This window comes from Gopherus flavomarginatus, unplaced genomic scaffold, assembly GCF_025201925.1.
Source record: "Gopherus flavomarginatus isolate rGopFla2 unplaced genomic scaffold, rGopFla2.mat.asm mat_scaffold_210_arrow_ctg1, whole genome shotgun sequence".
Lineage (NCBI taxonomy): Eukaryota > Metazoa > Chordata > Testudines > Testudinidae > Gopherus > Gopherus flavomarginatus.
Genome location: NW_026114821.1, coordinates 131,879 through 149,157, shown reverse-complemented (window position 1 = coordinate 149,157; position 17,279 = coordinate 131,879). Strand labels below are relative to the sequence as shown.

The window sequence follows — 17,279 nt, the reverse complement described above, 5'->3', positions numbered from 1 at the left end:
GCGGAGGACGGGTGGAAGGTCTGGAGATCGACCAGGGCTCTAAACTCCACGTCTGGCAGAGGGAGAAGGGAGCTGTGCGCTCGGGGCGTGGGACGGAGGCTACAAGGCTTGTCTGTCATAGAGCCTGGACTGCGGCTGATCGGAAAAGGAGGATTAACAATTTCCGAGTATCCGCCTGTGAAACCGGATTAGGTCTGCGTGTCTGTGGTCACCTGGATGCGAAACGTTGGACGGATACATCCCCCCGGGGTTGCGGATGGGCCTTTGCGGGGGGGGATATTTGCTTAGATTCCGAAGGGAGGAGATGGTCAGGACGCAGCATCGCACCCGCTGGGTGTGTGGCCGGAGGCCTGGGGCCGGGGGGCTCTCGCGGGACCCGCGGGGTGGGAACTTGGGGTGACCAGGGAGCTGGCGACAGGGGCTGTCCGGGCTGGCTGAGTAAATCAAAGTGTTGGAACCACCACCCGCGTTGGGGGTTGTCTGCCCCCGGCGTGCTGTTCAACCTCAATGAGGACCTCAGCTGGCCCCCCGGGCAGCACCGTCACACCAGCGCCTAGAACCCCCCCGTCCCCATCGGGGCCGGTTGCCCCAAGAGGGGAAAAGCACCGTCGGTCAGCCCAACCCCACGCAGCCAGGACCCCAACCCTGGGGCCCAATTGGATGCTATCCAGAGCTCTGGGAGTGGGGGCTGGGAGCCAGGACTCATGGTTCTCTCCAGCTCGGGAGGGGAGTGGGGCTGGTGGTTAGAGCAGGTGGGTCTGGGAGCCAGGGACTCATGGGTTCTCTCCCACGGCTCTGTGAGGGGAGGTGGGGGATGGTGGGTCAGAAGGCAGGGGGGGCTGGGAGCAGGACGCCTGGGTTCTCTCCCCCCGGCTCTGCTGGAGGGAGTGGGGCCTGTTGGGTTAGAGAAGGGGGGCCTGGGAGCAGGATCCTGGGTTCTCTCCCGGCTCGGGAGGGGAGTGGGGGCTGGTGGGTCAGAGCAGGGGGGGGCTGGGAGCCCAGGACTCCTGGGTCTCTCCCCTGCTCTTGGAGGGGATTGGGGCTGTTGTCAGAGCAGGGGGGCTGGGAGCCAGGACTCCTGGAGTTATCTCCCTGGCGCTGGGAGGGGAGTTGGGGATGTGGGTCAGAGAAGGGTGGTTGGAGCCGGACTCCGGGGTCCGTTCACGGTCGCCAGCATTACGCAGACACCACTGGACGGTTTTCTCCTTCTCGGACTTTAGTACGGGACCAAGGTCCGGATTACAAGCGAACCCATGAAAATGAATGAACCAGTTAACGAACCACGGGAAAAACGAGCTAGCGAGGGACCCGGGGGAGGGGAACGGCACAGTCAATTGGGGGGCTGTGACGGGGGGAATGGGACCCCTCCCCGCGCAAAGTGTGTTGTGAGCACAATGGTTGGAAACAGCGTGGGGGGAAGGTGGGGACCCCCAGGACAGATGTCCCTGGGGCCCCCAGGCCCCACCACCAGGAGGGCGCCGGCTGCATCAGGGGCACTTCCGCTCCACGCACTGCTTCCCGCCCTCCTCGTACTCCTGCTTGGAGATCCACATCTGCTGGGAGGTGCCCTGGGAAGAAGAGACCAGGGATAGGGACCAGGAGTCTGGCTCCAGCCCCACCCTTGCTCCAACCCACCAGCCACCACTACCCTCCAGAGCTGGGGAGAGAACCCAGGAGTCCGGCTCCAGCCCCCACCCACTGCTCCAAACCCTCAGCCCTCACTCCCCTCCCAGAGCTGGGGAGAGAACCCAGGAGTCTGGCTCCCAGCCCCCACCCCCTGCTCCTAACCCACCAGCCCCCACTCCCTCCCAGAGCTGGGGAGAGAACCAGGAAGTCCTGGCTCCCAAGCCCACCCTGCTCTAAACCCACCAAGCCCCCACTCCCTCCCAGAGCCGGGGAGAGAAAACCCAGGAAGTCCTGGCTCCCGGCCCCCTGCTCTGAACCACCAGCACCAATCCCCTCCTTGGAGTCGGGGAGAGAAAAAACCAGGAGTCCTGGCTCCAGCCACACCCCCACGCCAGGGAGAACCCAGTGTCCTGCCCCCCATGGGCACTCACCAGCGCGGCGGGATGGACCCCCAATCCAGGGCTGTAATCCTCCGTCCATGGCTGCTGTTGTGGCGAGAGTTGAGGCGCATGCTCTGGGGGGGCACATGGGGGGGGAGAGGCACCCGTGGCTGGCCAGTGCCCAGAGCACCCCACAGGACTGGCCACCAGGGGGCAGCGCTGCACACACACAAGATTACACAACACACCCCACAGCCCACTTGCAAAACCCTCCCACAACCCACCAAACCCCACAGCAAACCCCTCTAGAACACCCCCATACCATCACAACCCTCTACACACACCGCAAAACCCTAAGCAACCTCTAGACACACCCCACCGCCCCTCAAACCCTCACACACCCCACCAAACACACAGCAACCCTACTAGAACCACACCCATCACAACCCTCTACACACACCCCCCAAACCCCCCGCCAACCCCTCTAGACACACCCCGACAGCCCTCACAAACCCTCTACACACCCCACCAAAACCCACAACAACCCATCTAGGGACAAATCCCACACCCCCTGCAACCTATCACACCCCACCAAACCACACAGCAAACCCCTCTAGAACACCTCACACCCTCTACACACACCCCCAAACCCCACAGCCAACCTCTAGACCAACCCACACCTCACAACCCTCTACACACACCCGCAAACCCCACAGCAACCCTCCTAGACACAACCCAACACTCCCCTAAAAACCTTACTACCACACACCCCAAAACCCCCCAGCAACCCCTCTAGAGACACACCACACATCCCCTCCACAACCCTCTACACACACCCCAAACCCCACAGCAACCCCTCTAGACACACCCACACCCCTCACAACCCTCTACACACACCCGCAAAACCCCACAGCAAACCATATAGACACCACCCCTCACAACCCTCTACACACCACCCCCAAACCCCACAGCAACCCCTCTTAGACACACCCCACATCCCCTCACAAAACCCTCTACCTCCACCCGCAAACCCACAGCAACCCCTCTAGACACACATCCCTTCAAACCCTCTACACACACCCCCAAACCCACAGCAACCCCTTAGGACACCACCCTGGCAACCCTTTACACACACCACCAAACCAACAGCACCCCTCTAGGACACAGCCACATCCCCTACACAACCTCTACACACCCAACAAACCCCACAGAACCCCTCTAGACACACCCCACAACCCTCTACACACACCCCAGACCCCACAGCAAACCCCTCTAGGACACACCCCCTGCAAACCTCTACACACCCCACCAAACCCCCAGCAAACCCCTCTAGACACCACCCCACATCCCCTCCAACCCTCTACACACCCCACAAACCCACAGCAAACCCCTCTAGGACCAAACCCCCACAACCCTCTACAAACACCCAAAACCCCACAGCAACACCTCTCGATACACCCCACATACCCTCACAACCCTCCACACACCCCACCAAAACCCCACCGCAAACCTCTAGACACACCCTCACAACCCTCTACACACACCCCAAACCCCACAGAAACCCCTATAGACACACCCCACAATCCCCTCACAAACCCTCTACACAACCCAGCAAACCCACAGCAACCCAATCTAGACACACCCTCACAACCCTCTACACAACCCCAAACCCACAGAAACCCCTCTTAGACACACCCCACATCCTCATAACCCTCTACACACACCCGCAAACCCCACAGCAACCCCTTAGACACACCCCACACCCTCACAACCCTCTACACACACCTGACAAACCCACAGCAACCCCTCTATAGGACACACCCCACAACCCTCACCACCCTCCACACACCCCACCAAAACCCCCACAGCAAACTCCTCTAGACACCCCACATCCCCTCATAACCCTCTACAACACCCGCAAAACCCACAGCAACCCTCTAGACACACCCACATCCACTCACAACCCTCTACACACACCTGCAAACCCACACAGCAACCCCTATAGACACACCCACAACCCCTCACAACCCTCCACACACCCCACACAAACCCCACAGCAAACCCCTCTAGGACACACCCCTCACAACCCTTTACACACCCCAAACCCACAGCAACCCCTCAGACACACCCCAATCCCCTCTCCACAACCTCTAGAAAACACCCCCAAAACCCACAGCAAACCCTCTAAACACACCACATCCCCTCATAACCCTCTACACACACCCGCAAACCCCCAGCAACCCCTCTAGGACACACCCCACACCCCCTCCACAACCCTCTACACACCCCAGCAAACCCCACAGCCACCCTCTAGACACACCCCTCACAACCCTCCTACACACCCCCAAAATACCCCACAGCAACCCTCTAGACACACCCCACATCCCCTATAACCTCTACACACACCCCAAACCCCACAGCAACCCTCTAGACACACCCAACATCCCCTCACAACCCTCTTACACACACCTGCACAAACCCCACAGCAACCCCTCTGACACACCCCCAACAACCCTCCACAACCCTCCACACACCCCGACCAAACCCCACCGCAACCCCTCTAGACACCCCACAGCCCCTCAACACTATACACACCCTTACCAAACCCCACAGCAACCCCTCTAGGACACACCCCACACCCCAACAAACCCTCTACACACCCCACCAAACCCCCACAGCAACCCTCTAAGACACATCCCCTCACAACCCTCTACCACACACCCGCAAACCCCCACAGCAACCCCTCTAGACACACCCCACAGCCCCTCCACAACCCTATCACACACCCGCAAACCCCACCAGCAACCCCTCTGACACACCCCCACACCCCCTCACAACCCTCTACAACCCCCAACTCCACAGCAACCCTCTAGACACCCCCTCACACCCTCTACACACACCCCCAAACCCCACAGCAACCCCTCTAGAAACACCCACATTACCCTCACAACCCTCTACACACCCCACAAAACCCCACAGCAACCCTCTGGACACACCCCACAGCCCCTCACAACCCTCTACACCACAACCGCCAAAACCCCCAGCAACCCCTCTAGACCACCCACAGCACTCCAATCCTCTACACACCCCACTCCCCAACCCACAGCAACCCCCTAGACACATCCCCTCACAACCCTCTTACACACAACCGCAAACCCCACAGCAACCCCTCTAGACCACACCCCACATCCCCTCACAGCCCTCCACACACCCCACCAAACCCCACAGCAACCCCTCTAGACCACCCCTCACAACCCTCCAACCCTCCACACACCCGCAAACCCCACAGCAACCCTCTACACACCCCACATCCCCTCACACACCTCTACACACACCAGCAAACCCCACAGCAACCCCTCTAGACACACCACACACCCTCACAGCCCTCACACACCCCACCAAACCCCACAGGCAAACCCTCTAGACACACCCCAAGCCCTCACAACCCTCTACACACATCAGCAAACCCACAGCAAACCCTCTAGAAACACCCCACATCCCCTCACAACCCTCTAAACACCCCACCAAACCCCACAGCAACCCCTCTAGACACACCACAACCCCTCACAACCCTCTACACACCCCCAAAAACCCACAGCACCCCTTAGACACACCACTCTCACAACCCTCTACACACACCCCCAAACCCCCAGCAACCCCTAGACACACCCCTCACAACCCTCTACACACCCCCAAACCCCACAGCATACCCCCCTAGACAACCCCACAACCCCTCACAACCCTCTACACACCCCACCAAACCCCACAGCAACCCCTCTGACACAACCCAACCCCTCACAACCCTCTACACACACCCGCAAACCCCACAGCAACCCCTCTAGACAACCCACAGCCCCTGCAACCCTCTACACACCCCACCAAACCCCACAGCAACCCCTCTAGACACACCCCACAGCACCTCAAAGCCCTCTACACACCCCACCAAACCCCACAGCAACCCCTCTAGACACACCCCTCACAACCCTCTACACACCCCCAAACCCCACAGCAACCCCTCTAGACACACCCCACAGCACCTCAAAGCCCTCTACACACCCCACCAAACCCCAACAGCAACCCCTCTAGACACACCCCACAGCACCTCACAAGCCTCTACACACCCCACCAACACCACAGCAACCCCTCTAGACACACCCCACAACCCCCTGCAACCCTCTACACACCCCACCAAACCCCCACAGCAACCCCTCTAGACACACCCCACATCCCCTCACAGCCCTACACACACACCACAAAACCCACAGCAACCCCTCTAGACACCCCCCAATCCCCTCACAGCCCCACACACCCCACCAAACCCACAGCAAACCCTCTAGACACACCCCACACCCCCTCACAACCCTCTACACACACCCGCAAACCCCACAGCAACCCCTCTAGACACACCCCACATCCCCTCACAACCCTCTACGCACCCCCAAACTCCACAGCAACCCCTCTAGACACACCCCACAACCCACAACACACACCCCCAAACCCCCACAACAACCCCCTCTAGACCACCCCACATCCCCTCACAACCCTCTACACACCCCCAACTCCACAGCAACCCCTCTAGACACCCCACAGTCCCCCTCACAACCCTCTACACACCCCACCAAACCCCACAGCAACCCCTCTAGACACACCCCACAACCCCCTCACAACCCTCCACACAACCCCACCAAACCCCACAGCAACCCCTCTAGACACACCCCACAACCCCTCACAACCCTCCACACACCCCTCCAAACCCACAGCAACCCCTCTAGACACACCCCCACAACCCTCTACACACACCTCCAAACCCCACAGCAACCCCCTCTAGACACACCCCACAACCCTCACAGCCTCTACACACCCCACCAAACCCCACAGCAACCCCTCTAGACACACCCCTCACAACCCCTCTACACACACCCCCAAACCCCACAGCAACCCCTCTAGACACACCCCACATCCCCTCACAACCCTCTACACACACCCACAAACCCCCACAGCAACCCCTCTAGACACACCCCACATCCCCTCACAACCCTCTACACACACCTGCAAACCCCACAGCAACCCCTCTAGACACACCCCACAACCCCTCACAGCCCTCTCAACACCCACCAAACCCCCACAGCAACCCCTCTAGACACACCCCACAACCCCCCGCAACCCTCTACCCACGCCCCTCCACAGCCCTCCTCCACACAGACACAACCCCCCACAGCCCCCAACAACACCTCTCCACACACACACACCAACCCCCCTACACACACACCAACCCCCAGCAACTCCTCGACACACACACACCCCACAGCAACCCCTCAACACCCCCCCACAACCCCCCAACACACACACAGCATAACCGCCCACAACCTTCTACACCCACTACCCCTCTACAGACACACACACCCCAACAACCCCTTGATACAGCCCACCAGCAACCCCTCCACACACACACACACACACACACCAACCCCCCTACACACACAACAACCCCCAGCAACTCCTCGACACACACACACCCCACAGCAACCCCTCAAGACCCCCCCACGCCCCCCAGCCACCCCTCCACATACACACACACACACACACACTCACGGGCGGTTGTTTTCTGCGACAGCTCGCGGTTCAGCCGGTCCGTGAAGCCCTGGAGCAGGGTGTTGCCCCCGGTCACAATGACGCTGCCGTAGAGACCCTGGGAGTCCCGGGGAGAGGGTTAGTCCCGGGCCCCCCTCCCCTGGTGTCCCACCCCCCCCTTGCCCCCCCAGGCGTCTCCCCCAGGGGCCCATCTCCCCCGGCGTCCCGCCTGCTGACCAGGTGCCCCTCCCCACAGGCCCAGCCACGTGACTCCAGTTGCAGGGGGGTCCCAGCCCCACACCCCACAGGGCAGGGGGAACCGAGGGGGGGGGCACGCACCGCCTGATGTCGATATCACACATGCCGATACTGGTGGTCACCACGTGGCCGACGCCCAGCATGGTGTTTCCCGGAAAGGCCACTGGAGTAGGGGAGACAATGGGGGGGACGTTAATGGGGGGTCCCTTCTGCCCTCCCTCGACTCCACCTTGCTCAATATCCACCACCATCTCCCCCCAACTCCCAGACCCACCCTGGACAAGGAGCCCCCTGGGGAAACTGAGGCAGGGAGTGATTTAAAAAAGGCAGGTGTTCTGGGAATGGGGGGCTGGTGGTTAGAGCAGGGGGGGCTGGGAGCCAGGACTCCTGGGTTCTCTCCCCGGCTCTGGGAGGGGGAGTGGGGCTGGTGGGTCAGAGCAGGGGTGGGCTGGGAGCCAGGAACTCCTGGGTTCTCTCCCTGGCTCTGGGAGGGGCAGTGGGGGCTGGTGGTTAGAGCAGGGGGGGGTGGGAGCCAGGACTCCTGGGTTCTCTCCCCGGCTCTGGGAGGGAGTGGGGGCTGGTGGGTTAGAGCAGGGGGGGCTGGGAGCCAGGACTCCTGGGTTCTCTCCCCTGCTCTGGGAGGGGAATAGCAGCTGGGGGGTCAGAGCAGGGGGGGCTGGGAGCCAGGACTCCTGGTTCTCTCCCCCGGCTCTGGGAGAGGAGTGGGGGCTGGTGGTTAGAGCAGGGGGGTGCGGAGCCAGTGACTCCTGGGTTCTCTCCCCGGCTCTGGGAGGAGGGACTCACCTTGACGTTGGAGGGGTCGAAACAGCCCCTCGGGGATGCGCAGCCGCTCAGCCCCATAGTCCGTGTTGTAGCCGTTGGGCATCTCGTAGTGCACCGTGGGCATCTGGGCGGCCACCCTGCGGAGGGGGGGGCAGAGAGGGGGTAGTGACCCCACTGCTTCCCCCTACGGCCCCACCCTGACAGACCCCCCCCAAGCTGAGAGCCCAGTCCCCCTCCTTCTGGCAAAGCCCAGCCCCCCACCCTCCTCCCACCACAGAGCCAGGGGCTGCCCCTGCCCAGGTCCTGCCCCCCGCCAGCACTCACTGCTCGTCATAGGGCGAGTCGGAGACCTGTAGAACCGAGGCCTGGAAATCCTGGATCACCTCCTGGGGGAGCGGGAGGATATATGGGTCACTGATTGGAGGAGAGAACCCAGGAGTCCTGGCTCCCAGCCCCCCTGCTCTAACCCACCAGCCCCCACTCCCTTCCCAGAGCCGGGAGAGAACCCAGGAGTCCCCTGGCTCCCAGCCCCCCTGCTCTAACCCCAGCCCCCACTCCCCTCCCAGAGCCTGCGGGAGAACCCAGGAGTCCCTGGCTCCCAGCCCCCCCTGCTCTAACCCACCAGCCCCCACTCCCCTCCCAGAGCCGGGGAGAGAACCCAGGAGTCCTGGCTCCCAGTCACCCTGCTCTAACCACCAGCCCCCACTCCTCTCCCAGAGCCGGGGGGAGAACCAGGAGTCCTGGCTCCACACCCCCCCTGCTCTAACCCACCAGCCCCCCCTCCCCTCCCAGAGCCGGGGGGAGAACCCAGGCGTCCGGCCCCCTCCCAGCTCACATTGCAGGTGTAGTTGTGCCAGGATTTGGAGGACCTGGGGCAGCTTTCCTTCTTCTTCCAGTTGGGGGGGGCCCCCTCCGCACGGGGTCCTGCGCGGGGCAGAGAGATGGGACGGGGGGAGCCGCGAACCTTTCCCCTCCCGGAGCCTCCCACCTCCCACCTCCCCCTGATCCCCCCAACCCCTCCGCCCATCAACCCCCCCCCCCCGATTCCTGTTTTCCCCCCAGCCCGGCTGCCCCCATGAGACCCCCCCACACCGCACCTTGGCAGCGATCATGTAGGGGGGCACGATCTCGATGTTCATCTCCTGGAAGAGCTCCCGGCACTGCATGGAGATGAAATCCCCGGCCAGCGGCGACTTCACGATCCCTGGAACCCCCCCAGAGCGGGCATGAACCCAGGGAGTCCTGGCCCCCAGCCCCCCCCATCTGCCCACTCCCTCCCAGAGCCAGGAGAGAACCCAGGAGTCCGGGCTCCCAGCCCCCCCCTCTGCCCACCTCCCCTCCCAGAGCCAGGGAGAGAACCCAGGAGTCCGGGCTCCCAGCGCCCCCCATCTGCCCACTCCCCTCCCAGGGCCAGGGAGAGAACCCAGAGTCCTGGCCCCCAGCCCCCCTGCTCTGACCCACCAGCCCCCACTCCCCTCCCAGAGCCGGGGAGGGAACCCAGGAGTCCTGGCTCCCAGCCCCCCTGCTCTGACCCACCAGCCCCCACTCCCTTCCCAGAGCCAGGGAGAGAACCCAGGAGTCCGGGCTCCCAGCCCCCCCATCTGCCCACTCCCCTCCCAGAGCCAGGGAGAGAACCCAGGAGTCCGGGCTCCCAGCCCCCCCATCTGCCCAGTCCCCTCCCAGAGCCAGGGAGAGAACCCAGGAGTCCTGGCTCCTAGCCCCCCCATCTGCCCACTCCCCTCCCAGGGCAAGGGAGAGAACCCAGGAGTCCTGGCCCCCAGCCCCCCTGCTCTGACCCACCAGCCCCCACTCCCCTCCCAGAGCCGGGGAGGGAACCCAGGAGTCCTGGCTCCCAGCCCCCCTGCTCTGACCCACCAGCCCCCACTCCCCTCCCAGAGCCGGGGAGAGAACCCAGGAGTCCTGGCTCCCAGCCCCCCTGCTCTGACCCACAGCCCCCACTCCCCTCCAGAGCCGGGGAGAGAACCCAGGAGTCCTGGCTCCCAGCCCCCCTGCTCTAACCCACCAGCCCCCCCCTCCCCTTCCAGAGCCAGGGAGAGAACCCAGGAGTCCTGGCTCCCAGCCCCCCTGCTCTAACCCACCAGCCCCCACTCTCCTCCCAGAGCCGGGGAAGGACCCAGGCGTCCGGGCGGTGCCCACCTTGCTGCAGGATGTAGCCGTCGTGCACGGGGATGGCCGTGGTGTGGGTGGCCCCGCTGTCGAGCACCAGCCCCGTGCTGCGGCCGTTGGCAAAGCTGGGGGGCGTGGGGGGGTCAAGGGGGAAGACGGTCCCTGGGGTCAGTGGAACTCCCTGCCACTGGAGCGGGCGCCCGCCTCGTAGCCGCTCTCGGCCCAGCTCTCTGCATCCCTCTCTGTGCCCTACATGTGCCCCCCACAGCGCCCACGGTGCCTGCTGCCAAACCCTGTGCCAGGGTCCCCCCATCTCCCTCCCAGCCCCTCAGATATCCCCTATAGCCCCCCCAGTCCCTGCCCAGCTCCCTGCATTGCAGCCCCCCACATGTCCTCTCCAGCCTGCCAGCCCCATCCCAGCCCCCCACATTGCCGGCACTCCCACCTCCAGCCCCCTAGATCCTTCCCAGCCCCCCCGTGCAGCCCCCAATCCCTCCCCAGCCCCCCCAGGTCCTCTCCAGTCCTCCATCCCCTCACCTTGCCAGCAGTCCCACCTCCAGCCCCCCAGATCCTTCCCAGCCCCCCCCACATCCTCTCCAGTCCTCCAGCCCCCCGGATCCCGCTGCCAGCCCCCCAGCTCGCCCCCCGGATACGCGGTGAGGACGGCGGTCTTGCAGAGGAAGAAGGCCGGGATGGCGTAATGCTCGAACATCAGCTCGGTCAGCTTCTCCCGCTTGGCCCGGGTGTTCCACTGCGGGGAGAGAGCGGCAGTGGGGCGCTGGGGGGCAGGCCGGGGGGCAGGGGGGCAGGGGGTGGATCACGGAGATTTGACAGCACGGGGGGGTGACGTGAGTTGGGTGCAGGGGCTGGATCAGGGGTGATGTTGGGGTGCAGGAGTGGATCAGGAGTGATGTTGGGGTGCGGGGCTGGATCGGGGTGATTTGACAGCATGGGGGGGTGATGTGATGTTGGGGTGCAGGGGTGGATCAGGGGTGATGTTAGGGTGCAGGGGGTGGATCACGGAGATTTGACAGCATGGGGGGGTGATGTGATGTTGGGGTGCAGGGGTGGATCGGGGTGATGTTAGGGTGCAGGGGGTGGATCGCGGTGATTTGACAGCATGGGGAGGTGATGTGATGTTGGGGTGCAGGGGTGGATCAGGGGGTGATGTTAGGGTGCAGGGGGTGGATCGCGGTGATTTGACAGCATGAGGGGGTGATGTGATGTTGGGGTGCAGGGGTGGATCAGGGGTGATGTTGGGGGTGCAGGGGGCGGATCGGGGTGATTTTAAAGCAGAGGGGTGATGTGATGTTGGGTGCAGGGGGTGGATCGGGGGTGATGTTGGGGCACTGGAGGTGGATTGAGGTGATTTTACAGCAGAGGGTTGATGTGATGTTGGGGTGGCAGGGGGCGGATCGGGGTGATTTTAAAGCAGAGGGGTGATGTGATGTTGGGGTGCAGGGGGTGGATCGGGGGTGATGTTGGGGCGCTGGAGGTGGATTGAGGTGATTTTACAGCAGAGGGTTGATGTGATGTTGGGGTGCAGGGGGTGGATCGGGGTCATGTTGGGTGCAGGGTGTGACATGATGTTAGGGCGCAGGGGGTGGACTGGGTGATGTCGGGGCGCAGGGGGTGGATCGCAGTGATTTGACAGCATGGGGGGGTGATGTGAGGTTGGGGTGCAGGGGTGTATCAGGGGTGATGTTAGGGTGCAGGGGGTGGATTGCGGTGATTTGACAGCATGGGGGGGTGATGTTGATGTTGGGGTGCAGGGGTGGATCAGGGGTGATGTTAGGGTGCAGGGGTGGATCGCGGTGATTTGACAGCAGAGGGGGATGTGATGTTGGGGTGCAGGGGTGTATCAGGGGTGATGTTAGGGTGCAGGGGGTGGATTGCGGTGATTTGACAGCATGGGGGGGTGATGTGATGTTGGGGTGCAGGGGTGGATCAGGGGTGATGTTAGGGCACAGGGGGTGGATCGCGATGTCGGGGGGTATGGGGGGGACCTACCGGCGCCTCGGACATGAGCACAGGGTGCAGGCCGGGCTCCGACTTGACGTGTTTCCCGTAGGTGTGGTCCAGGATGGCCTGGAAACAGTCCCAGTCCTCGACTGGGGGGACAGCGGCGTGGGGGGGGGTGAGGGAACGACACGGGGGGAGGGGAGAGATACGGGGGGGCTTGGTTAAGGTGGTACCAACCCGCTTCCCTCCAGCCCCCCTGCACCACGTGGGGTTGCCCATGGGGGTGGGGAAGCCACTGGGGGGTGCCCTTGGCAGGGGGTACAAAAGCCTCAGAGGGGGCAGGGTGAGGCAGGGGAGGAAGCGAGGAGCTGTGGCAGAGGGGTAACGAGGGGCCTGTGGTGGGAGGGGTGCAGGGGACCGTGGCGGGGGGGCCGTGGCAGGGGCCATAGTGGGGGGCCCATGATAGGGGGGTCCATGGCAGAAGGGCAGCGGGGTCCCGTGGCAGGGGGGACCACGGCAGGGGGATAGCGAGGGCCTGTGGCGGGGGGGCCATGGCAGGAGGGTAGTGGGAGGCCCGTGGCAGGGAGGTAGCATGGTCCTGTGGCAGGGGAGAGCCCCGTTTCAGGTGGGGGGGGCGTGGCAGGAAGACCCATGGCAGTGGGGACCGTGGTGGGGGGTAGCAGGGTCCATGGCAGGAGGGTCCGTGACGAGGGGGTCCATGGCAGGGTGGGTAGCAGGGTCCCATGGTGGGGGGGGCTCGTGGCAGGAAGACCCGTGGCGGGGGGGTAGTGAGGACCTGTGGCAGGAAGACTCATCGTGGGGGGGTAGCGAGGGCCTGTGGCAGTAAGACTCATGGTGGGGGTCCCCGTGGCAGGAAGACCCATGGTGGGGGGTACGAGGTCCTGTGGCAGGAAAACCTCTGGCAGAGGGGGCCATGACAGGGGGGGTAGAAGGGTCCTGTGGCAGGGAGGGTAGCAGGGGTCCATGGCAGGAAGACCCATGGCAGGGGGTAGCAAGGGCCCCGTGGCAGGGGCGGTAGTGAGGGTCCGTGGCAGGGGGTGCCATGGCAGGGGGGGGTAGCAGGGTCCCGTGGCGGGGGGACCTGTGGCAGGAAGCCACGTGGTGGGGGGGGTAGCGAGGGCCTGTGACAGGAAACTCTGTGGCAAGAAGACCCATGGCAGCGGGGGGACCTGTAGCAGAAGCTCCGTGGCAGGTAGCCCCGTGGCGGGGGGGGGGGTAGAAAGGGGCCCATGGCAGGGGGGCCCGTGGACAGGAAGCCAGGTGGCGGGGGCAGGCCATGGCAGGGGCGGGCCGTGGCAGGGGGTAGCGAGGGCCCGTGGCAGGGGGTGCCCGTGGCAGGAAGCCCCACGGCAGGAAGCCCCGTGACAGGGAGAGTAGCAGGGTCCCGTGCAGGAAGCCCCGTGGCAGGGGGGCCATGGCGTAGGGGTAGTGAGGGCCCATGGCAGTGGGGCTCGTGGCAGGAAGCCCGTGGTGAGGGGGTAGAGAGGGCCTGTGGCAGGAAGCCCTGTGGCGGGGGGGGGGGCATGGCAGGGGGGTAGGGAGGGCCCGTGGCAGGGGGGCCATGACAGGAAGCCCCATGGCAGGAAGCCCTGTGGTGAGGGGGTAGCAAGGATCCGTGGCAGGAAGCCCCGTGGCAGGGGGGCCATGGCGTAGGGGTAGTGAGGGCCCATGGCAGTGGGGCTCGTGGCAGGAAGCCCTGTGGTGAGGGGGTAGCGAGGGCCTGTGGCAGGAAGCCTCTTGGCAGGAGGAACCATGGCAGGAAGCCCCATGGCAGGAAACCCCATGGTGGGGGGTAGCGAGGGTCCGTGGAAGGAGGGCCCGTGGCAGGAAGCCCCTTGGCAGGAAGGCCCGTGGTAGGGGGTAGCGAGGGCCCGTGGCAGGAAGCCTCTTGGCAGGGGGGCCATGGCAGGGAGCCCCGTGGCAGGAAACCCCGTGGTGGGGGGGTAGCAAGGGCCCGTGGAAGGGGGACCCGTGGCAGGAAGCCCCGTGGCAGGAAGGCCCGTGGTAGGGGGTAGCGAGGGCCCGTGGCAGGAAGCCTCTTGGCAGGGGGGCCATGGCAGGGAGCCCCGTGGCAGGAAACCCCGTGGTGGGGGGTAGCGAGGGCCCGTGGCAGGGGGGCCCGTGGCAGGAAGCTCCGTGGCAGGAATCCCCATGGCAGGGGGGTAGTGAGGGCCCATGGCAGGAAGCCCCGTGGCAGGAAACCCCGTGGTGGGGGGTAGCAAGGGCCCATGGCAGGGGGGCCCGTGGCAGGAAGCCCCGTGGCAGGAAGGCCCGTGGTAGGGGGTAGTGAGGGCCCGTGGCAGGAAGCCTCTTGGCAGGGGGGACCATGGCAGGGAGCCCCGTGGCAGGAAACCCCGTTGTGGGGGGTAGCGAGGGCCCGTGGCAGGGGGGCCCGTGGCAGGAAGCCCCATGGCAGGAAACCCTGTGGTGGCGGGTAGCAAGGGCCCGTGGCAGGGGGGCCCGTGGCAGGAAGCCCCATGGCAGGGGGGTAGTGAGGGCCCGTGGCAGGAAGCCCCGTGGCAGGAAACCCCATGGTGGGGGGGTAGCAAGGGCCCATGGCAGGGGGGCCCGTGGCAGGAAGCTCCGTGGCAGGAAGCCTCATGGCAGGAAACCCCGTGGTAGGGGGTAGCGAGGGCCCGTGGCAGGAAGCCTCTTGGCAGGGGGGGCCATGGCAGGGAGCCCCGTGGCAGGAAACCCCGTGGTGGGGGGTAGCAAGGGCCCGTGGCAGGAAGCCCCATGGCAGGAAGCCCCGTGGCAGGGCCCTGGGGGCAGCCCCTCACTCATGCCGTTCTTGAGGGGCGACAGGACGTCCGTGTTCTCCCGTGGGACGTGCAGCGAGTTGGTGTCGATGTAATAAACCTTCCCCGGCTTCTTCTCCTTGTCCCCGTCCAGCTCCAGCGCCGCCTCCTCGGGGGCCAGCAGCCCCACCGTGGTGGGGAAATCCGCCTGCAGGTGGGGGGCAGGGTGAGCCACAGGCCTGGCCCCTCGGGGGGCGTCGCCTCCCACCCGGCCCCAGGGCAGGGACTGGCTGGCTCAGGGGGGCGGGCAATGGGGCAGGGGCCTGTCCCCTCTAGGGGGAGCCAGCTTCCATCCAGCCCCAAGGCCGGTTGGGGGGGTGTTTCCAGGGCCCCAGCGGGGAGGCTGAGGACGTACCTTGGGGCAGTCTTCTCCGGCGTAGCCAGCTCGGACTGAGAACGAGCCGATGTCAAAGACGAGCGCCCCCACCTCATCTGGGATAGAGAGAGAGAGAAACACTCAGCACCCGCCACTGATGCGCCCACCTCTGGGGCGGGGCGGCTGGTTACCCAGGGACCCCTCGCCCGGGGCTGAGATGCAGCCACCTCTGGGGCGGAGCGGCCAGTTACCCGGGGACCCCTCGCCCGGGGCTGAGATGCAGCCACCTCTGGGGCGGGGCGGCCAGTTACCCAGGGACCCCTTGCCCGGTGCTGTGATGCGCCCACCTCTGGGGCGGGGTGGCCGGTTACCCAGGGACCCCTCGCCCGGGGCTGTGATGCGCCCACCTCTGGGGCGGGGTGGCCGGTTACCCAGGGACCCCTCGCCCGGCGCTGAGATGCGCCCACCTCTGGGGCGGGGTGGCTGGAAAGAGAATCCCAGCTCAAGCGGACAAGATCTGGGGCCGGGGGGAGGGGAACCGGCCCGGACGCCTGGGTTCACGCTCCGAGAACCGGGGTAGGGCGCCCCCTTGCTGACCCCCCCTCCCTGCAGCAGGGCGCCCCCTGGGGGCTGCGCGCCGCCACTGTGATCCCTGCGTAGACATAAAAGGGGGGGGACATTAAAGGGGGCCCCTTACCTCCTCCATAGACCCCCCCACTCATCCTGGCTCCGCTGCGCCCCCTGCCCCAGCGGCTCCTGCGGGGGGAGGGTCCCGGTGTAGGGGCGGCTGGGGGTGGGGGAGGGGCGATTCAGCACCCAGCCGGCTGGACAGCGACCGTGGATGGGGGGGGGGGATCTGCAGAGAGAGGGGTGGGGCAGGGCGCTTTCATCCCAGCCAATGAGGAGCTGCCCCCCCTCCCCAGGCAGCCCCTGATTGGTCAATCGCCCAGACAATAAGTGACAATCTGAGGCTTCCTTAAAGGGGCAGGGAAGGACGGGGCGGGGGGGGGGAGGTGGTTAGTGTCGGGGGATGGCTTTTGTTAGGGCGGGGGTCGGTTCTCCGGCAACAATCGCCCCCTACCCATAGGTTCACCCCTTCCCTCCCAGAGGCGGGGGGAGAACCCAGGAGTCCGGGCTCCCAGCCCCCCTGCTCTAACCCACTAGCCCCCACTCCCCTCCCAGAGCCGGGGGGAGAACCCAGGAGTCCTGGCTCCCAGCCCCCCCTGCTCTGACCTACCAGCCCACACTCCCCTCCCAGAGCTGGGGAGAGAACCCAGGAGTCCTGGCTCCCAGCCCCCTCTGCTCTAACCACCAGCCCCCACTCCCCTCCCAGAGCTGGGGAGAGAACCCAGGAGTCCTGGCTCCCAGCCCCCCTGCTCTAACCACCAGCCCCCACTGCCCTCCCAGAGCTGGGGATAGAACCCAGGAGTCCTGGCT

At 64.9% G+C, this 17,279-nt stretch overlaps 1 protein-coding gene across 1 annotated transcript; it reads right to left on the bottom strand.

The window, feature by feature from the left end:
- Positions 1 to 1,487: 1,487 nt before the first annotated feature.
- On the bottom strand, positions 1,488 to 16,673 carry LOC127042059 (actin-like protein 6B). The gene is made up of 13 exons (XM_050935722.1): positions 16,540 to 16,673; positions 15,882 to 15,958; positions 15,509 to 15,674; positions 12,756 to 12,856; positions 11,399 to 11,496; positions 10,776 to 10,870; positions 9,701 to 9,822; positions 9,454 to 9,528; positions 8,943 to 9,004; positions 8,646 to 8,755; positions 7,913 to 7,998; positions 7,599 to 7,695; positions 1,488 to 1,624 (listed from the first exon to the last, which is right to left on the bottom strand). The coding sequence occupies exons 1-13, from the start codon at positions 16,562 to 16,564 to the stop codon at positions 1,488 to 1,490; spliced, it is 1,251 nt and encodes a 416-aa protein (XP_050791679.1). The 5' UTR covers positions 16,565 to 16,673.
- Positions 16,674 to 17,279: the final 606 nt, after the last annotated feature.

What these genes read in the sequence shown, in the direction of transcription:
- LOC127042059 (XM_050935722.1), bottom strand. Translation starts at nt 16,564, where the DNA reads ATGAGTGGGGGGGTCTATGGAGGAG. An exon ending in CCGGAGAAGACTGCCCCAAG is followed by an intron (nt 15,675 to 15,881) that starts GTACGTCCTCAG and finishes CCCCACCTGCAG; the next exon opens with GCGGATTTCCCCACCACGGT. An exon ending in GACTCGCCCTATGACGAGCA is followed by an intron (nt 8,756 to 8,942) that starts GTGAGTGCTGGC and finishes CCCCCTCCGCAG; the next exon opens with GGTGGCCGCCCAGATGCCCA.